This window comes from Podarcis cretensis, assembly GCF_951804945.1.
Source record: "Podarcis cretensis genome assembly, chromosome: 7".
NCBI classification, from domain to species: domain Eukaryota; kingdom Metazoa; phylum Chordata; class Lepidosauria; order Squamata; family Lacertidae; genus Podarcis; species Podarcis cretensis.
The window spans coordinates 32,398,692-32,419,201 of NC_137176.1; the positions used below are offsets into that span (position 1 = coordinate 32,398,692).

General features: G+C 38.3%; 1 protein-coding gene across 6 annotated transcripts in view; it reads right to left on the reverse strand.

Moving 5' to 3' along the window:
- Positions 1–2,786: 2,786 nt before the first annotated feature.
- Positions 2,787–20,510, reverse strand: part of KIF13A (kinesin family member 13A) — a 72,441-nt gene continuing 54,717 nt past the window's right edge. For 2 of the 6 annotated variants that reach the window (XM_079983725.1, XM_079983723.1), the window contains 10 exons: positions 19,943–20,119; positions 19,263–19,355; positions 18,917–19,069; positions 18,514–18,591; positions 18,056–18,100; positions 17,349–17,460; positions 15,166–15,314; positions 14,598–14,702; positions 6,253–7,318; positions 2,787–4,364 (listed from right to left, as the gene is read on the reverse strand). In XM_079983725.1, coding sequence (XP_079839851.1) covers positions 4,081–4,364; positions 6,253–7,318; positions 14,598–14,702; positions 15,166–15,314; positions 17,349–17,460; positions 18,056–18,100; positions 18,514–18,591; positions 18,917–19,069; positions 19,263–19,355; positions 19,943–20,119 — 2,262 coding nt within the window. In that variant the 3' untranslated portion in view covers positions 2,787–4,080. The remainder of the gene's footprint in view (positions 4,365–6,252; positions 7,319–14,597; positions 14,703–15,165; positions 15,315–17,348; positions 17,461–18,055; positions 18,101–18,513; positions 18,592–18,916; positions 19,070–19,262; positions 19,356–19,942; positions 20,120–20,510) is intronic. The other 4 variants (XM_079983728.1, XM_079983726.1, XM_079983724.1 and 1 more) reach the window with 3 other exon arrangements.

Here is a 20,510-nt window from a genome sequence, read left to right on the forward strand (position 1 = left end):
AGAAGCACTGCCAAACTCCATACTTGCTGCTTCAGGGGGTGTGCAACTCCATCCAGGGCAGGCAGTGGACCAATTTCTCTCACATGGGAACCACTCTCCCATAGTGCTTGTCTTGTTAGGATTCAAGCTCATTTTATCTTCTTCATCCATCCCACCTCCATGGATGTGGCCAGCATAAGCTGCTTCTGGCGCAACAGAACACCGAAACCAGAGCAGCACACGGAAATGCCATTTACCTTCTTACCAGAGCGATACCTATTTATCTACTTGCACTTTTTTGTGTGCTTTCGAACTGCTAGGTTGGCACATAGCTGTCAACTTTTCCCTTTTTTAAAGGGAAATTCCCTTATTCCGAATAGGATTCCTCGCAAGAAAAGGGAAAAGTTGACAGCTGTGAGTTGGCAGGAGCTGGGACTGAGCAACGGGGGGGCTCCATCACGGGGATTCAAACCACTGACCTTCTGATCGGCAAGCCCAAGGGACTCAGTGGTTTAGACCACAGCACCACTCGCGTCCCTAAGGTAAAGGACCCCTGACAGTTAAGGGCTGAAGCAGAAGACAGGGACCAAATACTAGGTCTCTGTCCCAGAGAGTCAGCCACTCTACTCTGACTGGCTGGTCTCTCAAAAATACCAAAGCTAAAATAAAACACTTGGAAGTTCAGACTAGGATGAAGGTTGCTGAAATTTTGCATTTTACACATGGAGGCTTAGTCCCTATCTATTTAGACTAAAGCTTTAATCAGTGAAATGGGAACCAGCTCTAACATCTTTAAGTAGATAAATACCAACATAAAGAGCAGTGCTATAGGACCTGAAGTTTCTGAATAGCCAAGCACTTTGAATGCAGAATTACATGAATGTTTTATGAAAAACTGAATTATGTAGAAAAGATTGTACATTTAGTTAGGGCTGTCCCATATGTCCCATTAATGGGATTTCAAAGGCTTTGTCCTGGATCTTAGGCAAGTCCTGGATCTTTTGGCGTTTTCCTAAATAAAGCTCAGCAACTCTTGGGGTGTCCTGGTTTTTACTTTTTGAAATATGGCAACCCTAATTTAGGGTAGTAGGTTACCAGACACCACATTTTAGTTAAAATGGAAGTCATCTAGTTGAAATGAATCTGTATTAGTCTTAGATAAACATAGCTAAAGAAACAGACTTGATAGTTTCAAGGACAGTGGAACATTGTTTGGCTTCTGCTGTCTCAAAGCTGCAAATTGTCAACTTTTGCATGAAAACAAAAAAATGAAGAGGATGAAGTTCACAAAGTCTGTAAACTCTGAATTAGAATTTGTTGGGACATTATTTTTGAATTGTTAAATGGTCATATCTATTTTTTGTTAGTATGTCTCTCCCCCCCCCCCGCAACCTTTGCCCCCTAATGGACCAACAGCCTCAAGACTAAAAAAATTACATAGGTTACCTATTCCAACAAAACAAATTATTGTGTATGCTTTAATGAGACAGGTTGAGTGCAAAACATAACTGGTACATTAACTAAAAGCAATCTTTCATGTAGTGTAGTAATTTGACAATATTCTATCTAAAGCTCTTAACAAAGTCCCAGCTCTGCATAATATATATAGAATTGTGTGCACAAACTATATGCCACTTTGAAGACTTCTGCCAAAATCAGGTTTAGAAACATGCTCAAGTAACCTGAACACTTAAGATCACTTAAGCTGTCATCATTCTATAATTTGCAGTACTCTCTGAATATTTTTGTGTTTCAGTAGAACTTCTGTGCTTTATACTGATGTATTCATACCTACCTTCTCAAAGAGCAATCTATTTCAGCAATAAAGGATTTCATCACAGTATGCTTGACATCCAAATACATCCAAACTACAGTGGGACCTCGGGTTAAGTACTTAATTCGTTCCGGAGGTCCGTTCTTAACCTGAAACTGTTCTTAACCTGAAGCACCACTTTAGCTAATGGGGCCTCCTGTTGCTGCTGCTCCGCTGGAGCACGATTTCTGTTCTCATTCTGAAGCAAAGTTCTTAACCCGAGGTACTATTTCTGGGTTAGTGGAGTCTGTAACCTGAAGCGTATGTAACCTGAAGCATATGTAACCCGAGGTACCACTGTATAGTTTAGTAAGACATGACAAGACTACAGTCTTCCCTCTACCCCACACATGGCTAGGAGGGTTTCAGAAACATTCACTTCTACTTTCAGTTAACCACAGCTTGTTGAATTGTCTAAAGTTATGAATTACGCTTATCATTAATTTTGGTTTGTTTAAATAAGCCAGTTTTACAAACATTTATTTGACATTTAAAATAAGCCAATTATTCAGAGTTTGTCACGTCTGAACAAGACAAACCATACTTAACCAAAACCAAGAGTTTCCAAATGCCTCCTGGCTGCATGGAAGGAGAAAAGGAGAGGATCAGAGTTTCCGAAAAACGTTAGAATTATTCATGTCAGTTTAATGCAACATCCAAATATGGCTAGTGTAATGAACAGTAGTAGTTTACTCCACATTACACTGATGTTGCAGCCAATATAGAAAAGAAGTATGGCTAAATTTATTGTTGGAATGAAGAACTGCTAATGGAATTGTAGCCATATTAATAATCTGAACAATTCATAAATTGAAAGTATCAAGCATATATTTCCCATAATTTATGTGAAGAAGATTTACTACCTGGCAGGGGCTTTTGATGAGACCAGTGATGAATATACCTCATTTAATACTGTATTATCTTTTCAGTATGTATATAAAAGGTAAATACAGCATATGTGAAGCTATGAATTAGTAACCAATTAAGCAATATATCTGTTCAAGTCTTATATTACAGAATATGAAGTCAAATAGGCAGAAACATTTATAAAATCTGAAGTAAACCATCTGTATTCTAACACACAAATGCTCTGTACCAATTAAATACAGTATAGCAGAAATATAATATAAATTACACTTTACAGTAATTGCAAAATACTAGGAGTTAGCTTACTATACATATAAATTGAAGAACAGCAGCAACTTGTCTGTAAGGTCCCATTATCTCAATTTCTTTCTAAAATATAAAGAATACAGCAGGCCATTCTTATATTTCCTTTTTACCATTTTCTACTTTACAAATATTCAAGACAGTATCTATACATGGAATACTTCCCCAACATTTCGAACACATAATACAAATCCACAATTAAAAATGAACTTTACAGATTAAATCACTTCTGAACATTTCATCTGAGATTGGTCATTGCCAGTAACAAACAGTGCATGATTTGTAATTGTGATCCACTACTGCTGCTTTGTATTTCCCCCATTAAAAAAAAAAAAAAGCCATTTGTTGAAAATTTTGTCCACCTTCTCCTTTGCAGTAATACTGTTTCTGCATCCAGATTACCTGGTTGGCACATGAAAAATGCCCAACACATAAACTTTAGGCATTGTTAATATTTTCAATAAATGTCAAATTGGCACAGTGGCAGGCCTATAGGAAGACAAAATAGAAAACAAAAATGATAGCAGTCTCTTCAGTGTGCTTAATAAACACAGGATATAAGGCAGCATGGTGCCTGGTGTTAACATGTAGAAATATGGCACCAAGCTATCAAGTAAAACAAACATATACAATACAACCCAAGATATAAACAGCAAGTGTATCATTCTAATACATGTTCTTTGGTAAGTAACAGCATATGGTAGATTTCCCCTCAGATACATATTTACATCCCATTGCCCTCCCACACAATATTTTGTATGATCTAATGTGTTAAGTAGCAAATGGTCAAGTACCTCACAGTTTTATTTACAAACAGCACAATCCTTTACATTTCAATTCAGAAGTAAACCTGCTGAGTTCAATGGGGCTTGTTCCCAGGTAAGGGAATTTAGGATTTCAGCCTGACTTTAATTTAGTGTGCAGCCATGTTTGCCTTTAGGCAGGCAAATGATACACACTCAATATATATATATTACTTATTTTTTTTTAAAGAACCAGAGAATTATGCCCATGACTCAAACATTCAGTAACAAATTAAAAACTATACAATTACTTTGAAAAAATGTCTACACAGTGATGTGTGCAGCAAGTGCAAAAACAAGAACAAAACTGCAGCTTCAGTTAATCCAAGACTTCCTGATCTCCTGTTTTCTAGAAAAAGCGGAAGCTGCTGCATCTCCTGATTGACAGAAGGATTCTGCCTCTGCTTTGGAAGAGGGTGACTTCTGCAGAACTGAACTCTTCCGTGTGTCCATGGTAGATGATACCTGAGATCGTGAACTGCTACTGCATATCTTTGTTGGAGCTGGTGTTTTAGTGACACATTCAGGACGAACAAATATCCCATGTCGTGGTTTGCAGCGGAAGTACTCTCTGCCTTTTACAGTTCCATCATGTTTCCCTTAAATAAGCACAAATAATTCCAGTAAGAATTAACAGAAGTTTGAAACCATGGGAGGAATTATTAAATATTTATTAAAGCATAGAGACTGATACTAGCCTTCACCATGGTTAATGCTTACAAAGGTTCACTCTTTACTGTGTTGTACTAACCAGTTGGTTAAGAGGAAGTAATGGTGTTACTGTAAGCCTCAAGCATGGTGGAAGCACAAAAAACATCACAAACGGGATGAAGCATGTGATCAGAAAACACACACAAGAGCCTCAGCCAACTGTATCATCTGATTGCATTGAAATGACACAAAATTAGATGCAACTGACATATTGTGGCACTCATATTTTCTGCAGTATGTAAAGTGGTTTGATCTGAAAAATTGGAAGCTGCAATTCCTACTCAACTCCTTCATGAGCCAATTGGTTGAGCAGCAGCTCCTCTATGATCTTAATGGGAAAAGAGACTTCAGCAATTTCTAGAAATATATGATGCTGCTTTTGCCTGGTCACATCAATTGTGCATCATACTAATTTAATACACAATTGTGCACTATACTTGAATGACCTATACATTTATTTTTAAAATTTTAAGCAGAGGCTGGATGGCCATCAGTGATGCTGTAGCTGAGATTCCTGCATTGCGGGGGGTTGGACTAGATGACCCTTGGGTCCCAACTCTGCAATTCTGATTCTTTTGTGACTTTTTAGTAACCAGTGCCCTATCTAAGTGTCCATGAGCAGTCTGGGCATATTTTCAGTTGCTTATTTTTCTTCTGCTGCTGACCATTAAGCACTGCATGATTATATGGATAAATTTCTTCTGTCCTTAACTAAAGGAACCTGTGGGAAAAGTCCTGTTCCCAGGTCTCAACATCTTCAGCTGTCAATTTTACTAATGAATCTTCTCTAAAATAAAATTCCCTGGTTGTGCAAGTATCCTGGGAGTATTGTGACATGCAAATAGATCATAATATATTTGAAAGTCTCTGATATGCAGTAGCAATCAATGGGCTCGTTTGCATGACACAGTAAGTCTGTTTGTATTGAACCATGGTTTAATTGTGAAAGTGCCTCTCTTCTGCCATGCAGGTCTTTGTGCAGTTTCTTCCCCTTCCCCATACTTGGTATATTTCTGACTTGCTGCTGATGGTTTATTTTCTTGCCTCAGTTGTTTATCAATGTTTCCCTCTCATATGGTGAATTAAGGTCCAGAACATAAAGTGAGGTAATCTTGATTAAATTCATTTATTTAATCATTAAAATTTGTAAGAAAAATTGTTGGAATTAAAGATGTTTTAGAGAGGTATGGCTATATTTGATTATCTTAGGAGAAGAGCTTGCAAGAAATTTGTGACTAGAGTCTAGTCTATTTGTGGTTTGTTTGAAAACACAATAAGCCATAGTATTCCTTGTTTGAAACAAGGCAGGGGAGACACATGCATCCAATTAAACCATGATTTAAGACAAACAAAGGTTTACTGTGACATGCAGATTGGGCCAGTATTGGAATAGTATTTGACAGCTCGTCACTGCACATCAGCGCTCTACACCCACAACAATGGAATCATCTGCTTGGTCCTAGCAGACACGTGACAGCTTTCTCTATTCTTTATCAACTAGCTTTGATTACAACAGTCTTTCTGACAAATTATCCCAGGGTTTGGACCCAACCCCACTTTGCACCCCATCCTCTAGGGTCCCCAATGAAATGCCTATTTGTGCTGCCTTGAGTTTCATGAAGGAAGAAAGGTGGGATGTAAATGAATAAAAGTAAACAGGCATTACTAATTTCACCAGTTGGACTTCTCCAGTCCTAAAATACTGGGATATACAAATATCACCAGACAACTTGTATCTAGGATTCTAAATATATAATGGAAAGGACCATATCTTACCTGTTTGAAAATGTAATTCAATGCCAACCCAGATACCAGATGAAAAATCAACAGGACCGACATATCTTACTATGCCTGGCTTGTTACTACCAATATACACTTGTTCCCCCACTTCCACCCAACTAGGGTGTTCTTCAGAAGTAACAACTTCACAATGAGAGACATCTAAATGATTTTTTCCAATGAAGTCATCTGCTAGGAAAGAGTCTGCATACATCTGACAATATGAAGCCTCTTTTATTCTGACAGACAATGAAGGATTTTCAGTACTGTTTGACCGCTGATATCCCACTGGTGCAGATTGCAAATGGCTCAAAGGATTGTCCTGGTTGTAAATATTATCTGAGAAACCAGAGGCACAATTCATTCCAGCTGTTGAGACCTTTTTCTTTTGACTAGAAGAACTGCTGGAACAGAATTGTGGACCTACAGAACATTCAAGTTCCTTTCCATCTTCAGCACCCATGAATTCTGTAAATGCGTGATCCTCAAAAACATTTGAAGTGTGTTCAACTGTTGCTTCTCGAAATGGAAATTCAATCCCATGTGGTGTGTTTTTATTAGCTGAGGAATCCAAACCTGTGCACTGTAACTGTGTGGGAATGGTAGTAGTACTTTCATACATTGGAACCTCTGCTGCTAAGGCACGATTTTCTTTAACTGGTGACATGAGCACCTTATATTTTGCCAAGTCTCTTCCTGGTTCTGAAGTCTCCTTGTTTGAAGGTCTTAAATCGTGAGTTAGATGGGCTACAGAATGGTCATTAGAATCCAAATCCCTCATCTGATTGGCTAACTGATCTGTGCTATCACTACAGGGAACAAGCATATCAGACAAAGTAGCATTAGAGGCACTGTGGGAAAAGTAGCCACTAGTAATACTGCTAGTGGTAGGACTACGAGAGACTTCTTTTTCAACAACACGAGAGTTTACAAAGTCTCCTTTAGAAGATAACCATTCCCTGTTTTCCAAGCTGGCATTGTAGACACTGAAGTCAGCAAATTCTTCGGGCACATAAGGCTTCTTGTTAATGGCCTCCAACTCATCGTCATCCTCAGAGTCCTGCTAAAATTGTAAAGGTTTACAGTTACTACTTCTGCATTTTAAGCAAAGGCATGACAAGTTATCAATGAAGGATAAATAAATGCCTGCCCACTTGTGCAATGAGTATTCCTTTTCCTCTTGCCTCCCCTGCACTCCCCTGCGCACCCCAAAGATCTGCTCTAGAGGGTTTCACCAACCCTCCAGAGCAGATTTTTAGGGAGGAGTTGCAAGTGGGAGGACAGAAGGAGACGTTCTGCTGCACAAGCAAAAATCTGCTTAGGTAATGCTGAATGTTGCCAGAACGTGGCTATTTTAAGAACACTTGCCATTCACTTTATTCTAAGAGTTTGATTATCAAGGAAATTAAGATTAGTGTGTGTGTGTGTGCGCGTGTGTGCGTGCGTGCGTGCGCATGTATGTGTGTGCACCTTATGATTGGGATCCAATTTGCTACTTAAGAATTTGAGCACATCCAATGAAATGCTCTTACTTTCTTTTACTAGCCAACTCCTCATGCATACCCCACACCCAATTTTAACTGAGGTATGACAGGTGGGAGTAGGGCACAGTATAGGTGAAAAAACCCGTCTAAAGCTATTTTGGGCTAGTGGTACTAGATAACACATTCCTACTAGATACCCCATTATCAAGGAGCTTAATCCCTACATTTTAAGCAACTATGTCTGATCCTAATTCAGGTCTCACTTGTTGGTCCAATATAAATATTGTTTCACTGGCCGTGTATAGATTGTAGAGCCAGTTATTTTTTCTTATACAATACAAATAATTTGTTTTTGTGCAACTCCATTTTTAGCCACCTGCACAGCTGTGTTAAATTGAGTAAGATAATGATTAAATGAACTTTATTAAAATTCTTGCCATGGGTAATGATTACAGCAAATTTCTGTTAGGATTCCAACTGTGGTGAAGCAGGCTACAAAATATTATGTAAAAGTCTGATTCAACCGCCCACCCCGGTTTACATCCTAATCACCATACTGCCATATACACAATATTTAGAACTAAACATCTTTCTGCATCTATCATAAGATGAATGTGGATTTTAAATCTTTGATACAAGAAGGGAAGGTAGTATAGTTAAACTAGTCCTGGACTATGTGTTCATAGACAAGGTGTTAAACAATAGGTAATAATGGCATAGTTGAAACAGTGGAGCTTATGAGAAATCTACCAGGCACTAGGAAAAACATGTGTCTTTCCATGGAACTATTGGTCTGCATTGCTTTGCTTTTAAAGCAATGAAATGAGTCCAAGATCTGTACTGCTGAAGTATTTGTCATGGCCAATAGCTAGTACAATAAAGTTATTTGGATTGGATACTGCTGAAGTTATGTGTTATTTAAAGCACCAGCATAAATAGTCGCTCTAGTTTTTTAGTTTTCTAGCAATGCAGAACAAGTAATCAGCTCTCATTAACAGATGATGTCCTGCCCAATCAAGTATGCAGTGGAATGCTTCTGCTCTTTCTGTACTACTTCAAGTAATGCAAGTAACTTTTATAATATTTGTATATACAATTTCTATTATCTAGCTAAAATTGCTATCTATCTATGGGTGGAATTCAAAGTAGTGCTAAGTCACTGGTTCCATTAGTGCAAGGAATTTCCCCACCCTTTCCACCCCCACCTAAATATGTTCTACGAGTTTCCCCAATCCTTTGGAGATTTCAGAGTTCCGTTATGCAAATGGAAATCATTCTGCTCATGCAATTACTTAGTTTAATACCACTCTATATGTTACCTTTGTTTGAATTTCCTAGGATATACTTCTTCCTCTCACCCACCTGCTCATTGCAAAGTTTCTTCTACACTTTAGAACCAGGCTTCCTCAACCTCGGCCCTCCAGATGTTTTTGGCCTACAACTCCCATGATCCCTAGCTAGCAGGACCAGTGGTCAGGGATGATGGGAACTGTAGTCTCAAAACATCTGGAGGGCTTAGATTGAGGAAGCTTGATCTAGACTAGCCAACTAGTTCGTAATGGTAATGCAGATGAGCTGAAAATTCTTATTGCTGATAAGCACTACACACCTGTGTGCTAGCCAGGATTTTTGTGAGAGTATAAAGGGATTAAACAGAGCTTCCTAAGATTTCTATATTGCAAATAATATATACTAATCAAATATTTGTTCTTTAATCAAAGTGGGTTATGCAAGACTTCATCCTCATTGCAAGTAGACAGAAGGTGGTGATCCTATAAAATTACACCTAAAGTAAAAACAAGCAAACTATATAGAAGCACTCTAGAATTTGTATCCAAAAGGTATAGTGTACAAGCAGAAGGCACTTACATTTAAGGGTCATGCCACCTGCTTCCTACTGCAGTCCCCTGTATCATATGCTATGCTGATTAGGAAAATCCCCTAAGCCTTAGGAACAATTTTCAGGAGGATTAGAAAAAACCCACTTTGTGAAAATGAACTCCATTCCACCCATGGAATTGATGTTAGGATCAAAGCCCAAATCTTTACATATATCACACATTTTCAGTTTGCAGAATTTGTTTCAGTAACTTATGTTGTCCATTTCTGTGTAACAGCAACTCTAGCAGCTCTTAAGTGTAACCTAATTCTATCAGTTGTTGATGGGTTTTTTCCCCAGCTAAATCATCAGAACTGGCCAGACTATCTGAAAATGGTTATAGGAATTTCCTCTTGTGTTTAGTATAAATAACAAAATGAAGTTCATATTGAGAAGCCTCAACAAGCTGCATTTCACAAATAGCAATTGCACTGAAATGATACTTCTGATATAATTTCTCAAGACAGAGTATGCATGATTTGGAATCGACCACATACAGGACAAAATGTGTGAAATCATAGAAAATAACCTTCAAAAGCATGTTATATATAATCAAATATATATAAAAAAATAGAAGAGTGGGGTGTTTTGCTAACTTTATTATAGAAATACACCCTTAATTTAGTTTGGATAATTGGAGGGGGTGGTCATGGCAAGCTAAATATTAGTTCTTGGTATCATGGGGGTTGATGTGACATTATTTGCACACAGTGAGCTAGTCAACTGTTTTTGCATTTGTGTCTGCTTTGCGCCAAGAATAATTTTTGCAATAGTGTATCACAATTTATTCTAAACTACTTGTAATAATATACAAACAGCATGAGAGTGAGGAACTTTGCGGGCATTAACCCAACTTCTGCAGTAATACAAACTACTGGAGTACCATGTAAGGTTCTAAGTATAGATCTTAGAAATTCATTCTGTGAAATTTCTACATGTTCCGTATCTGTTAATCTCCAAATCTCAGTTCAGTAAAACAGCTGGGAGGGGACTTCTGCATAACCAAAAACAGCATTCAGTGCTCTCCAAGCTTTATGCTTAGTAGAGATTTATTCAATGGCTTCACTATCAAGTGGCCATTTATGGTGAGAGATATATTTTCCAAAGGCAAAAATACTTGTTTTAGCATGATTAACATAATAATAATAATAATTTATTATTTATACCCCACCCATCTGGCTGGGTTTCCCCAGCCACTCTGAGCGGCTTCCAACAAAATATTAAAATACAATAGTCTATTAAACATTAAAAACTTCTCTAAACAGAGCTGCCTTCAGATGTCTTCTAAAAGTCTGGTAGTTGTTTTTCTCTTTGACATGTGGTGGGAGGGTGTTCCACAGGGCGGGTGCCACTACCGAGAAGGTCCTCTGCGTGGTTCCCTGTAACTTGGCTTCTCGCAGTGAGGGAACCGCCAGAAGGCCCTCGGCACTGGACCTCAATGTCCGGGCAGAATGATGGAGGTTGAGACACTGCTTCAGGTATACTGGACCGAGGCTGTTTAGGGCTTTAAAGGTCAGCACCAACACTTTGAATTGTGCTCGGAAACATACTGGGAGCCAGTGTAGGTCTTTCAAGACCGGTGTTATGTGGTCTCAGCAGCCACCCCCAGTCACCAGTCTAGCTGCCGTATTCTGGATTAGTTGTAGTTTCCGGGTCACCTTCAAAGGTAGCCCCACATAGAGCACACTGCAGTAGTCCAAGAGAGAGATAACTAGAGCATGTACCACTCTGGCGAGACATTAAGTTGTTCTCACTGATATATCAATCTAAAGTTGCATAGCAACAATTTTAGCATTACATGGGCAGGATGTAAAGTCTGAATATAATGATACGATCCAATTTGTGGAACAGTGCCAATACTGAAAAGTGGTTTGAGTTATACCGGTTAGAACTTGAATTAAGTTTTACCCACTAAAAATTGATTTCTATGACATAGACTGAGTAATTTGTAAGATAGGGCTCACCATTCATTAGACATTTTTAACTAGTCCAACATGGTCTAATCATTTCAGAATCTTCTTGCTTATCCTCCACTAGCTCAGTAATCAACAGTCAGCACACTATGTCCAGTCAATGTCCTTGAAAAGTGAAAATTTCTTGCAACCTTTTTCTACACTGAAGGATCCTTTCAGAGAAAACATAAAAGCCAGGGGATAATTAGGTTTGGGCAGTATCAGGTGAACACAACAATAAGTAACTACTCTGCAGTCTATGTGGTTTCTATACCTTGAAGAAAACTGTTTGTTGACATATGAAAATAATTGTAATTTTAACAGTGAATGTAACTGATGTTTTTATACCAAAAGAAACCTATATAATTTTAAATAGAATCTTCCACTAGTAAAGTGCAAAATCCTCTCAATGCTTTCTCTGTACATTCTTTGTATAGAAATGAATTATGCTGTGTAGTAAACCAGAATGTAATGCTGTTAATAGATATCATAATCAAGTTCACTTAGCTGCCCACAAACAAAGCATAACATAAAAGGATAGTGGCAGCTCCATGTATCTGCTCACAGACAAATCTGGGACTTAGGTCCACTGCACTGACACCTATAGCCATCTAGCTCCAAGGTAGTGGTGAAACTGGAATAACCACAGAATATTTGTTAATTAAATATTACATTTTGAGAAGGCTATGCTACAACTCTCTCATCAGGAAAAAGGTAAAGGTAAAGGACCCCTGACAGTTAAGTCCAGTCACAGATGACTCTGGGGTTGTGGCACTCATCTCACTTTAGAGGCCGAGGGAGCCGGCGTTTGTCTGAAGACAGATTTTCCGGGTCATGTGGCCAGCATGACTAAGCCGCTTCTGGCGAAACCAGAGCAGCGCACGGAAATGCTGTTTACCTTCCCACTACTTGCACTTTTTTGTGTGCTTTTGAACTGCTAGGTTGGCAGGAGCTGGGACTGAGCAACGGGAGTTCACCCCGTCATGGGGATTCAAACTGCCAACCTTCTCATCGGCAAGCCCAAGAAGCTCAGTGGTTTAGACCACAGCGCCACCTGTGTCCTCTCATCAGGCAAACTTGAAATCAAAAACCCCAGAAAGAAAGAGAGATCCTCATTAATATAAAATAACACGGCACCATTTATAAGGGCAATAATTCATTTACAACTGTTCATGCCTATTAAGTGGCTAATTTATTAAGTGAAAAAAGGTTAGAACTAAGGGTTACCAACTTTTTTCCCTAACCAGGCTCCTGTGTAATTTAGAGGGTTGCCAACTTTTCTGGCTGCTTCTTTGCCTGCAACAACTGGTTCACTGGGTGCCATTAGCAGCGAGTCATGCCCTACAATCATCCTGGCTGATTTCTCACATTGTATAGATGTTAAAGATATGAAAGCAGGCCTGTCTATGGGGTCTTCAGGTCAACTGGCAAGCCAAGCCAATAAAGGCTGCAATGGAAAAAGAGGAAATTCAGAAGATAAAGCACACCCAGGCACACAATTGTTCCCTAAATCTCCCTCCACGCTTCTCCCCCCAGGGCTGAAGGTTTTCCTGTGCTTTCAACAGCTAAATGTACACCTCAAGATATATTTTCTCCTTGCTCCCAACACCCAAAACCTCTCAAATGATATTTTTACTTATCTCTTCTGATTCTGATCTCTTCCTCATCTCCTTTTACACTTAACTTCAAACTTTCTGGCCTATCTTCACTACCTACCATTCTAGGCAGAGATCTGAGCTCTAAGAATCTTGCCAGTTAACTGCAAGCTTATCTGCTTCCAGAAGCCAAGATTGGCCATAAATTGCTGTCAAGTAGCATCTGAATAAGCAAGTACTTTGACTATGAGTGGTATAAAAATGCCTTTTGTGGTGGTGGTGAGGATTAACTACCAATGTAGTTAAATTATCTTGGACTCAACCCGTTCACAGCTTTCATATCATCACAAGGGCTTTGAACCTGGGCTGGTAGCATATAGGCAGCCAGTGCAAATGTTTTAGCCTTCAATGACAAAGATGTATCCTAGAGCACCTCTTGATGCTTTAGAGGGAGCATAACCCCAATCAGAAGAAGCAACTGGCTTATCATTTGGAAACGAGAACCACCTATTCAAAGAGCCTCAATCTTCACAAGATTTCAACACAATTTATTGGCCTGCATCCAGTCTCTGGTCCAGGGCTTGCACAATCTCTCCAGATTCAGATGTTATGGATAAATAGAGCTGCATATCATCAGTGTACTGCTCCAAAACTCCTAACGACCACACACAGCTACTTCATATAGATGTCAGAACCCCAAGGGAATAAAGAACACTCCCCTAATGTTATTCTCTGGACTTAGCTATGCAGGTAGGTGTGGAACCACTGTAATACAGTGCCTCTAATACCCACTCCACACAGTTTATCGTGGAGTATACCATGGCCACTGGTATCAAAGGCAGCTGAAAGACTAAGCAAGAGTAACAGGGTCCCAATTCCATCTACCTCTTAGTAAAGGTCATCCATCAGTGCAACCAAAGTTTATTCAGTCCCCAAACCAACCCAAGACTGCAGTATATCCACTTCAGTGTCAACGCTAGGTATACAACACTTTATTTTATAAAGTTGATTGTCTATGTGAGGAAGCCAAGAAAGGTGGACATTTCAAATATATGAAAATGAATGGCAAGTCTGCTTTGCTGTACACTTCAACATTTACATTTTTCAGTCTAAACCAATCTACAAATTAAACATGTGGAAGTACTGGAAAGTTCATGAATGCTGACATTCTGAATTTACCAGTGAATAAGCCCTCCAAAGTTCTACCTTTTCCCTTGAAAACGTATATCTGAATGATCATTTCAAAATATATGAATGATCAATTTAAAATAATTGTAACAAATTATGCATTTTGCCACATATTTAAAAGCCAACATGCACATTGTATGCACATCTTGTTTCCTTCACTATTACAGTATAGCAAAAACTACACCCCATGAGAGGGCCTTAAACCACCACCAGGCATTATGACAGAAACCAATGCAAAACTTACAATATTTTCCTCATGTATGTTATTGTGTTCTACTGGCATGCTACTGGCATTACTTCCTGAGGGCACAACACAACCAGCGCTATGTACCTGAGATGATGGCATGCTCTGCAAAGGTTAAGACACACAAAACATCACACAAATAAGGTATTTACAAACCCATGCATGTTAGTAAGACAGGAGGACATGTTTTTAAAACAACTCAGGCAAGGAGGTTAAATGGCTTAATTACAGAAATCCATGCAACACATTTGTTTTCAGTTGTGGAAAACATGAAACCATTTCCTAAAATAGTGCTATAGCCTAATAAAATAAATTGACAATTCAGGACAGCAGTTTTTCAACAGACAACGATTAAGCAGAAACACACTCCATGCTGAACAAAAGGAGACAAAAATGAAATAGGATTATCATTCCAGTACAGAGAAAAGGAATTGCTTAATTTTAATGTAGGATTCCAAATTCTCCATATCACAAATGCAAGCTGCAAGTTATTTACTGGCAAAGACAATAGCTACTTGCACATAAATTAATCAAGGTTAAGAAACTATAATAGTTCTTAACTACCTACCTCTTTACTAAGTAGAGGCCGACTTTCAAAGGAGATCTTTTTATGTTCTTCTTTTACTGGCATTAAAGGTTTGAAAAACTTGGGTGGCTGTGGAGAAAATGCTTTAAATGGGCTGACGGTTGATGCATGAGGATTCTCTGATACATAACCTTGGATAATGAAAATAAACACACACAAATAGGTCAGTTATTCCAACATCAACTGCAAAAATAAGTAAAAAATGAAAAAGAGAGTGATATAAAGCACCACAGGAAATAACCATGATGACGAGTATATTAGATCCTCATTTGTGCCATGTTATGAAATATGTTCATTTCCCTGCTTACCATTCATGGTAAATGTTGTTTGTACAACGAAATAACAGTGGAGTAACAGAGAGGGTTGGATCCAGACTTTATCACCGTGGAAAACAGCTTTTAATTAAGCGACGGGGAGGGGGCATGGCAACTTTTGCTGATTTCCTTTCCTCCTGTATCCACAGTGCCATCTCTCACACTGTTTGAGAGGTTTGCTCAAGGTATAGGATTATATGCAAACCAGTCCAGCATGTCTTAAAGCATGCTCTCTGCTATTTGTAAAGTAAACATACTTTATCACCTACAACTCCCTCCTTTTGCATCAAGAAGGTTTTCCTTAAACAAAGTTTAGCAAAAAGCTTGTCTGCAATTCAGAACATACTTCAAAGAGAACTAAATATGAGCTGTGGATGTCTCAAAAGAAAAAGCCTCCCATTCTTTCGTAGAAGTACATAGTGGTAATTATTTACATATGACTCGTAACACCACTAGAATTTCAGTGCAGCTGCTGGTTAATATAACCCAAGAGAGAATGATAATGTACCTGTCAGCATAAGGTAACAACTCATATGTAATTTGGCAGTTTAAAACAAAGTAAGTCACAAAGCTACAACATTAGTACTAAAACCAAATTTTAATCACTTGTTCCTTAAGCAGTTATTCTTTATAATAATAATTGTACCCTAACCATCTGACTTGATTGTCCCAGCCACTCTAGGCAGCTTCCAATATAATTTTTTTCTTTCCTTATCACTAAATCTCCCTCCCCTTCCTTTATGCTGTCATGTATATGCATGTGCACATTTTCTTTTCCTACTTCTCTTCCTCTGCTTTTGTAAACTCCTCAGGGGAGAAACTGTGTAATAATAATAATAATAATAATAATAAAAAATACCCCGCCTATCTGGCTGGGCTTCCCCAGCCACTCTGGGCAGCTTCCAACAAAATATTAAAATATCGTAATGCACGTACATTAAAAGCTTCTCTAAACATATCACTGCTCATATCACTACATAAAGCACTATGTGCATTGATTCTACTATATAAAATAATAATGCTCGTTCTAGGAGATAAAACTTATTGGTATATGATTCCAAGTGCTTGGTCTGGAGAGGCACATCCCATTTTTACTTCAGAACCTTCTTAAAGGGTGCTGGGATAGTTGTTTTCAGCCCTTGCAGCAGCAAAGCACCCACAAGCTAACCTTCATCATCATGGGAGAAATAGCCTTTGCTAGCAGATTTAAACACTGTATCCGTTAGGACTGAATGCTGCTTTACACATACACATTTACCACAAGAATTTAAAGACAGTAGAACAGAGGGAAATACCCTTTGCATCACACACACACACACACACACACACACATATATGAATATGTGTGTGTGTGTATTAATAATATATTTATAGTAAGTCCATTTTAAACTACTCTGTTGCCATTTATAGCATCCTAGAATTGCAAGAGGGACAGCGGGTGGTGCTGTGGGTAAAACCTCAGTGCCTAGGACTTGCTGATCGAAAGGTCAGCGGTTCGAATCCCCGTGACGGGGTGAGCTCCCGTTGTTCGGTCCCAGCTCCTGCCCACCTAGCAATTCGAAAGCACCCCTAAGTGCAAGTAGATAAATAGGTACCGCTTTATAGTGGGAAGGTAAATGGCGTTTCCGTGTGTGGCGCTGGTGCTGGCTCGCCAGATGCCGCTTAGTCACGCTGGCCATGCGACCCGGAAGTGTCTCCGGACAGCGCTGACTCCTGGCCTCTTGAGCGAGATGAGCGCGCAACCGTAGAGTCGGACACGACTGGCCCGTACGGGCAGGGGTACCCTTTACCCTTTATATTAATAATTTCATATATTGACCCAATTAAAACTAAACACAATAAAAATCTTACCACCAGCATCTTTACTTCTGCGAGGAGAATCTCTGGGTAAAGTACCATAACATGATACATCTTGATAACTGGAAGAACAATCTAATACATCTAGATGACCTTCTGACCAACCCTAAAGTCATAAACAACCAAGAAAAGAAAAAGGAAAATGTTCATTTTCAAGCTACAAAAAAGAGTTCAGATCCTTTCAAAATAGTCAATGTTCTCTCACACATACATGTTTTTTATTACTACCAAAACTTTTCAAATTTATTTTATGCAACTCAGTCCTGTGCATTTTATTCAGAAGTATATCCCCAATGCATTCAGTGGTACTTGCTCCATGGAGCACAGTCTTATTTTGTTAAAATCTATTACAAAAATACCCCGTAATCTCTCCTATTTCACAGGGAAGATACCTAGGACTTTTTTGGTAATTGATTCAATACTAACTACCCTGAGAAATTTTTTGCACCCCCACATGCCCCTGCACCAGAGAAATAACTGACAGTCTTTCATATTTTATTTTGTGAAGCACCCTGAGATCAGCTCAACTTGATTTTCTTGAGTCAGTAATGCATCAGATTATACATTCCTGTTCTAAACAACCTATCATTATTACTGAAGACTAAAGTTAAGACTTTCTTGTATCAAATAGGAAGGAAAAGGCAAGTCTATTTGACTACATTTTCGAAAAGGTGCCACATCTGCTCACTTAATGTTCATACCTTATCTTCATCACAGCCAGAAATATCTAATCGACTACAGGACACCTAAAACACAACAATAAATAAATATGAGCCCAATGAATGTTATCAGCCTGCTTAGCAGCAGGTTGGCCTTCACATGAGAGCTGCAGTCTCCTCACCCACTGCTAAGCCTAGGCTGCATTTGAAATAAACAAAAGACTGACAAACATGGCAATAGAACTTCATGAACACTTATGTACTGTATATCCTGCATTTAAAGGAAAGGAGGGTTATACTTGCATGTAGGAAAGGAGCATTAAACCTAAATTATCCCTGACAAATAACTACTGGAATACGTAGAATATGCCACAATTTCCTTTGACAACTTATTCTACTGATTAATCTCAATTTCTCCAGGGTCAAAATGAATACGTTTTGTCTACAACCTTAACATTTTTAGTAATATGTGAGTCTTTCACCTTGAAAAATTATCTTACATTGTGGACGTTTGGTGTACTGACACTCCGCTGCATGTGTCGAGTCTTAGTAGAAATAGCCTCTTTGACTGTGACTGCCTGTGTTAAGATAGAATGAGTAAATTGAAATCCGTAGTTTCACATAGAGATCTAGGCAATTAAAACTCACTTCAGAAAGTATATATATAAAGGTATATTTATTAATACAGAAAAATCATTTTTACTTTAATCAGGTTTGATATCTCTGAAGACAGATAAAGAATGGAACATTATATCAAAATTGCATCCTAAGAGCAAGTTCACATTAAACGTTTGCCAGCATTCTGATAGTAAAGGTAAAGAAAATGGAAATATGAGACATCTCTTGTGGCAATTGTTTTTACAATAACTAAACTAATTTGGCCTGAAGCTTTTTTCTACTCACCTGTCTTAATCGTTCAAGACTCAAAATGTTTTCTACCTGCAACACTCCACGAGTATACTTCTCAATGTAAGTTTCACCATCAGATGCACCCTCATTTTCACTTCTGGCTGCCATCAGAGCCAGTGTCTCCCGATCTTCAATTTCTTCTGTGGCCTAAAAATTAAACTGTTTAATTTAATCTGTTTAAAACTGGGACACAAACAGAACGCAACGTTATGCAGTCCTTATACAGATGCCTCTTCAGAATGCCTAAAACAGTACTTTGAGGATGCAGTTTACAGGAATCTCTTTTACTTTGATTTTTTCATTTATTCTAACTTATTGAAAAAAGTACAGTAGAATTTACCTTTGGTATATTTGAAACTATTTCATAGGCCACACCACAAGCATACCATATATTCTTCAAAGATATTCTTCGTTTGAGACTCTGGGTAAAACTCTAGGGGGGAATTAAAGAATAAAGTATTCATATGATGAATAGTGTGATTAAAGCAAGCTAAGAAAATGGTTTCTTGCAGGTTTATGTCACATGCAATGGGGTAGGGGCTAACTCTCATCCTGGCATCCCAATTCAGCCTCCTTAGCATATTTTTTCATCCCACCCAATACCTCACTGGGAATGGCAAAAAATTAAAAGAAACATGGTATTATTTTACTTTGTAAAAACAATTGAACATTGTTTTCACCCTCCATCAACACATGCAACATTATGGAAAACACCTTTATTTGATTGCATAAATTGGAATGTAAATTACTGCAACCATAAGCTAACCTTTTTATTTAAACATTTATCAAGCTTTGTATACCTTCCTTTGTTTATGTTCCTTTTGTTATTCTGCATGTTCCTTTAGTAACGAAACTAAACATCAATAAAACATTTCTGTGGTTTTTTATTTTTAAAAAACAGCATTGTATGTGCATACTTCCTGGTTTAGTTTATTATTTCTAAATTTTATCCCAACAGTTAAGTCAACAAAAAAGAAATACAGTCAAAACAAGATACATTAAGCAGAATTCATCCATCACCTGCTTATTGTAAATATTTGCAGCAATTCTTTTACGTAGCACAAGTTCCATTGCAGCAGGGTGGCTGAGTTGGACTGTAATCTTCACAATCAAATAGATTCTCTCATTTTGAGGTGTTACCCTATTCAAGTGCACTGAATCATGCACAGAAGGGTCCCATGCAGCAGTGGCCGAAACCTAGGAGCACAATTTGGTAGAATATTATAAAGGAAACTGATCTGAATTGCTTAAATGTTTACCCTACCCTTTTAACATTCCTGAAATACAGAAATGCTTAGACAATTAACAGGACATTAACAAAAGCAATTAATGAACACGATTAAAGTCCCATGGTTTCAATGAGTCTAAGTAAAACTGAGTAGAATAGTACCTCTGTCAATTTTTTTTGTAATGTATTTGATGGGGAAAGTGCTTTGCCTGATCAGGTAGCAGTTGGTTTAACTGTCACTGGGGGAGCTAAACAGACAGCCAAGGAGGGGTTGGAGACAGAACTATCAGTATGCAAAAGAAGAATAAAACGTACCCATATTTTGATTGGTGGTTGAAGGTTTAGAATATTCAGTTAGAC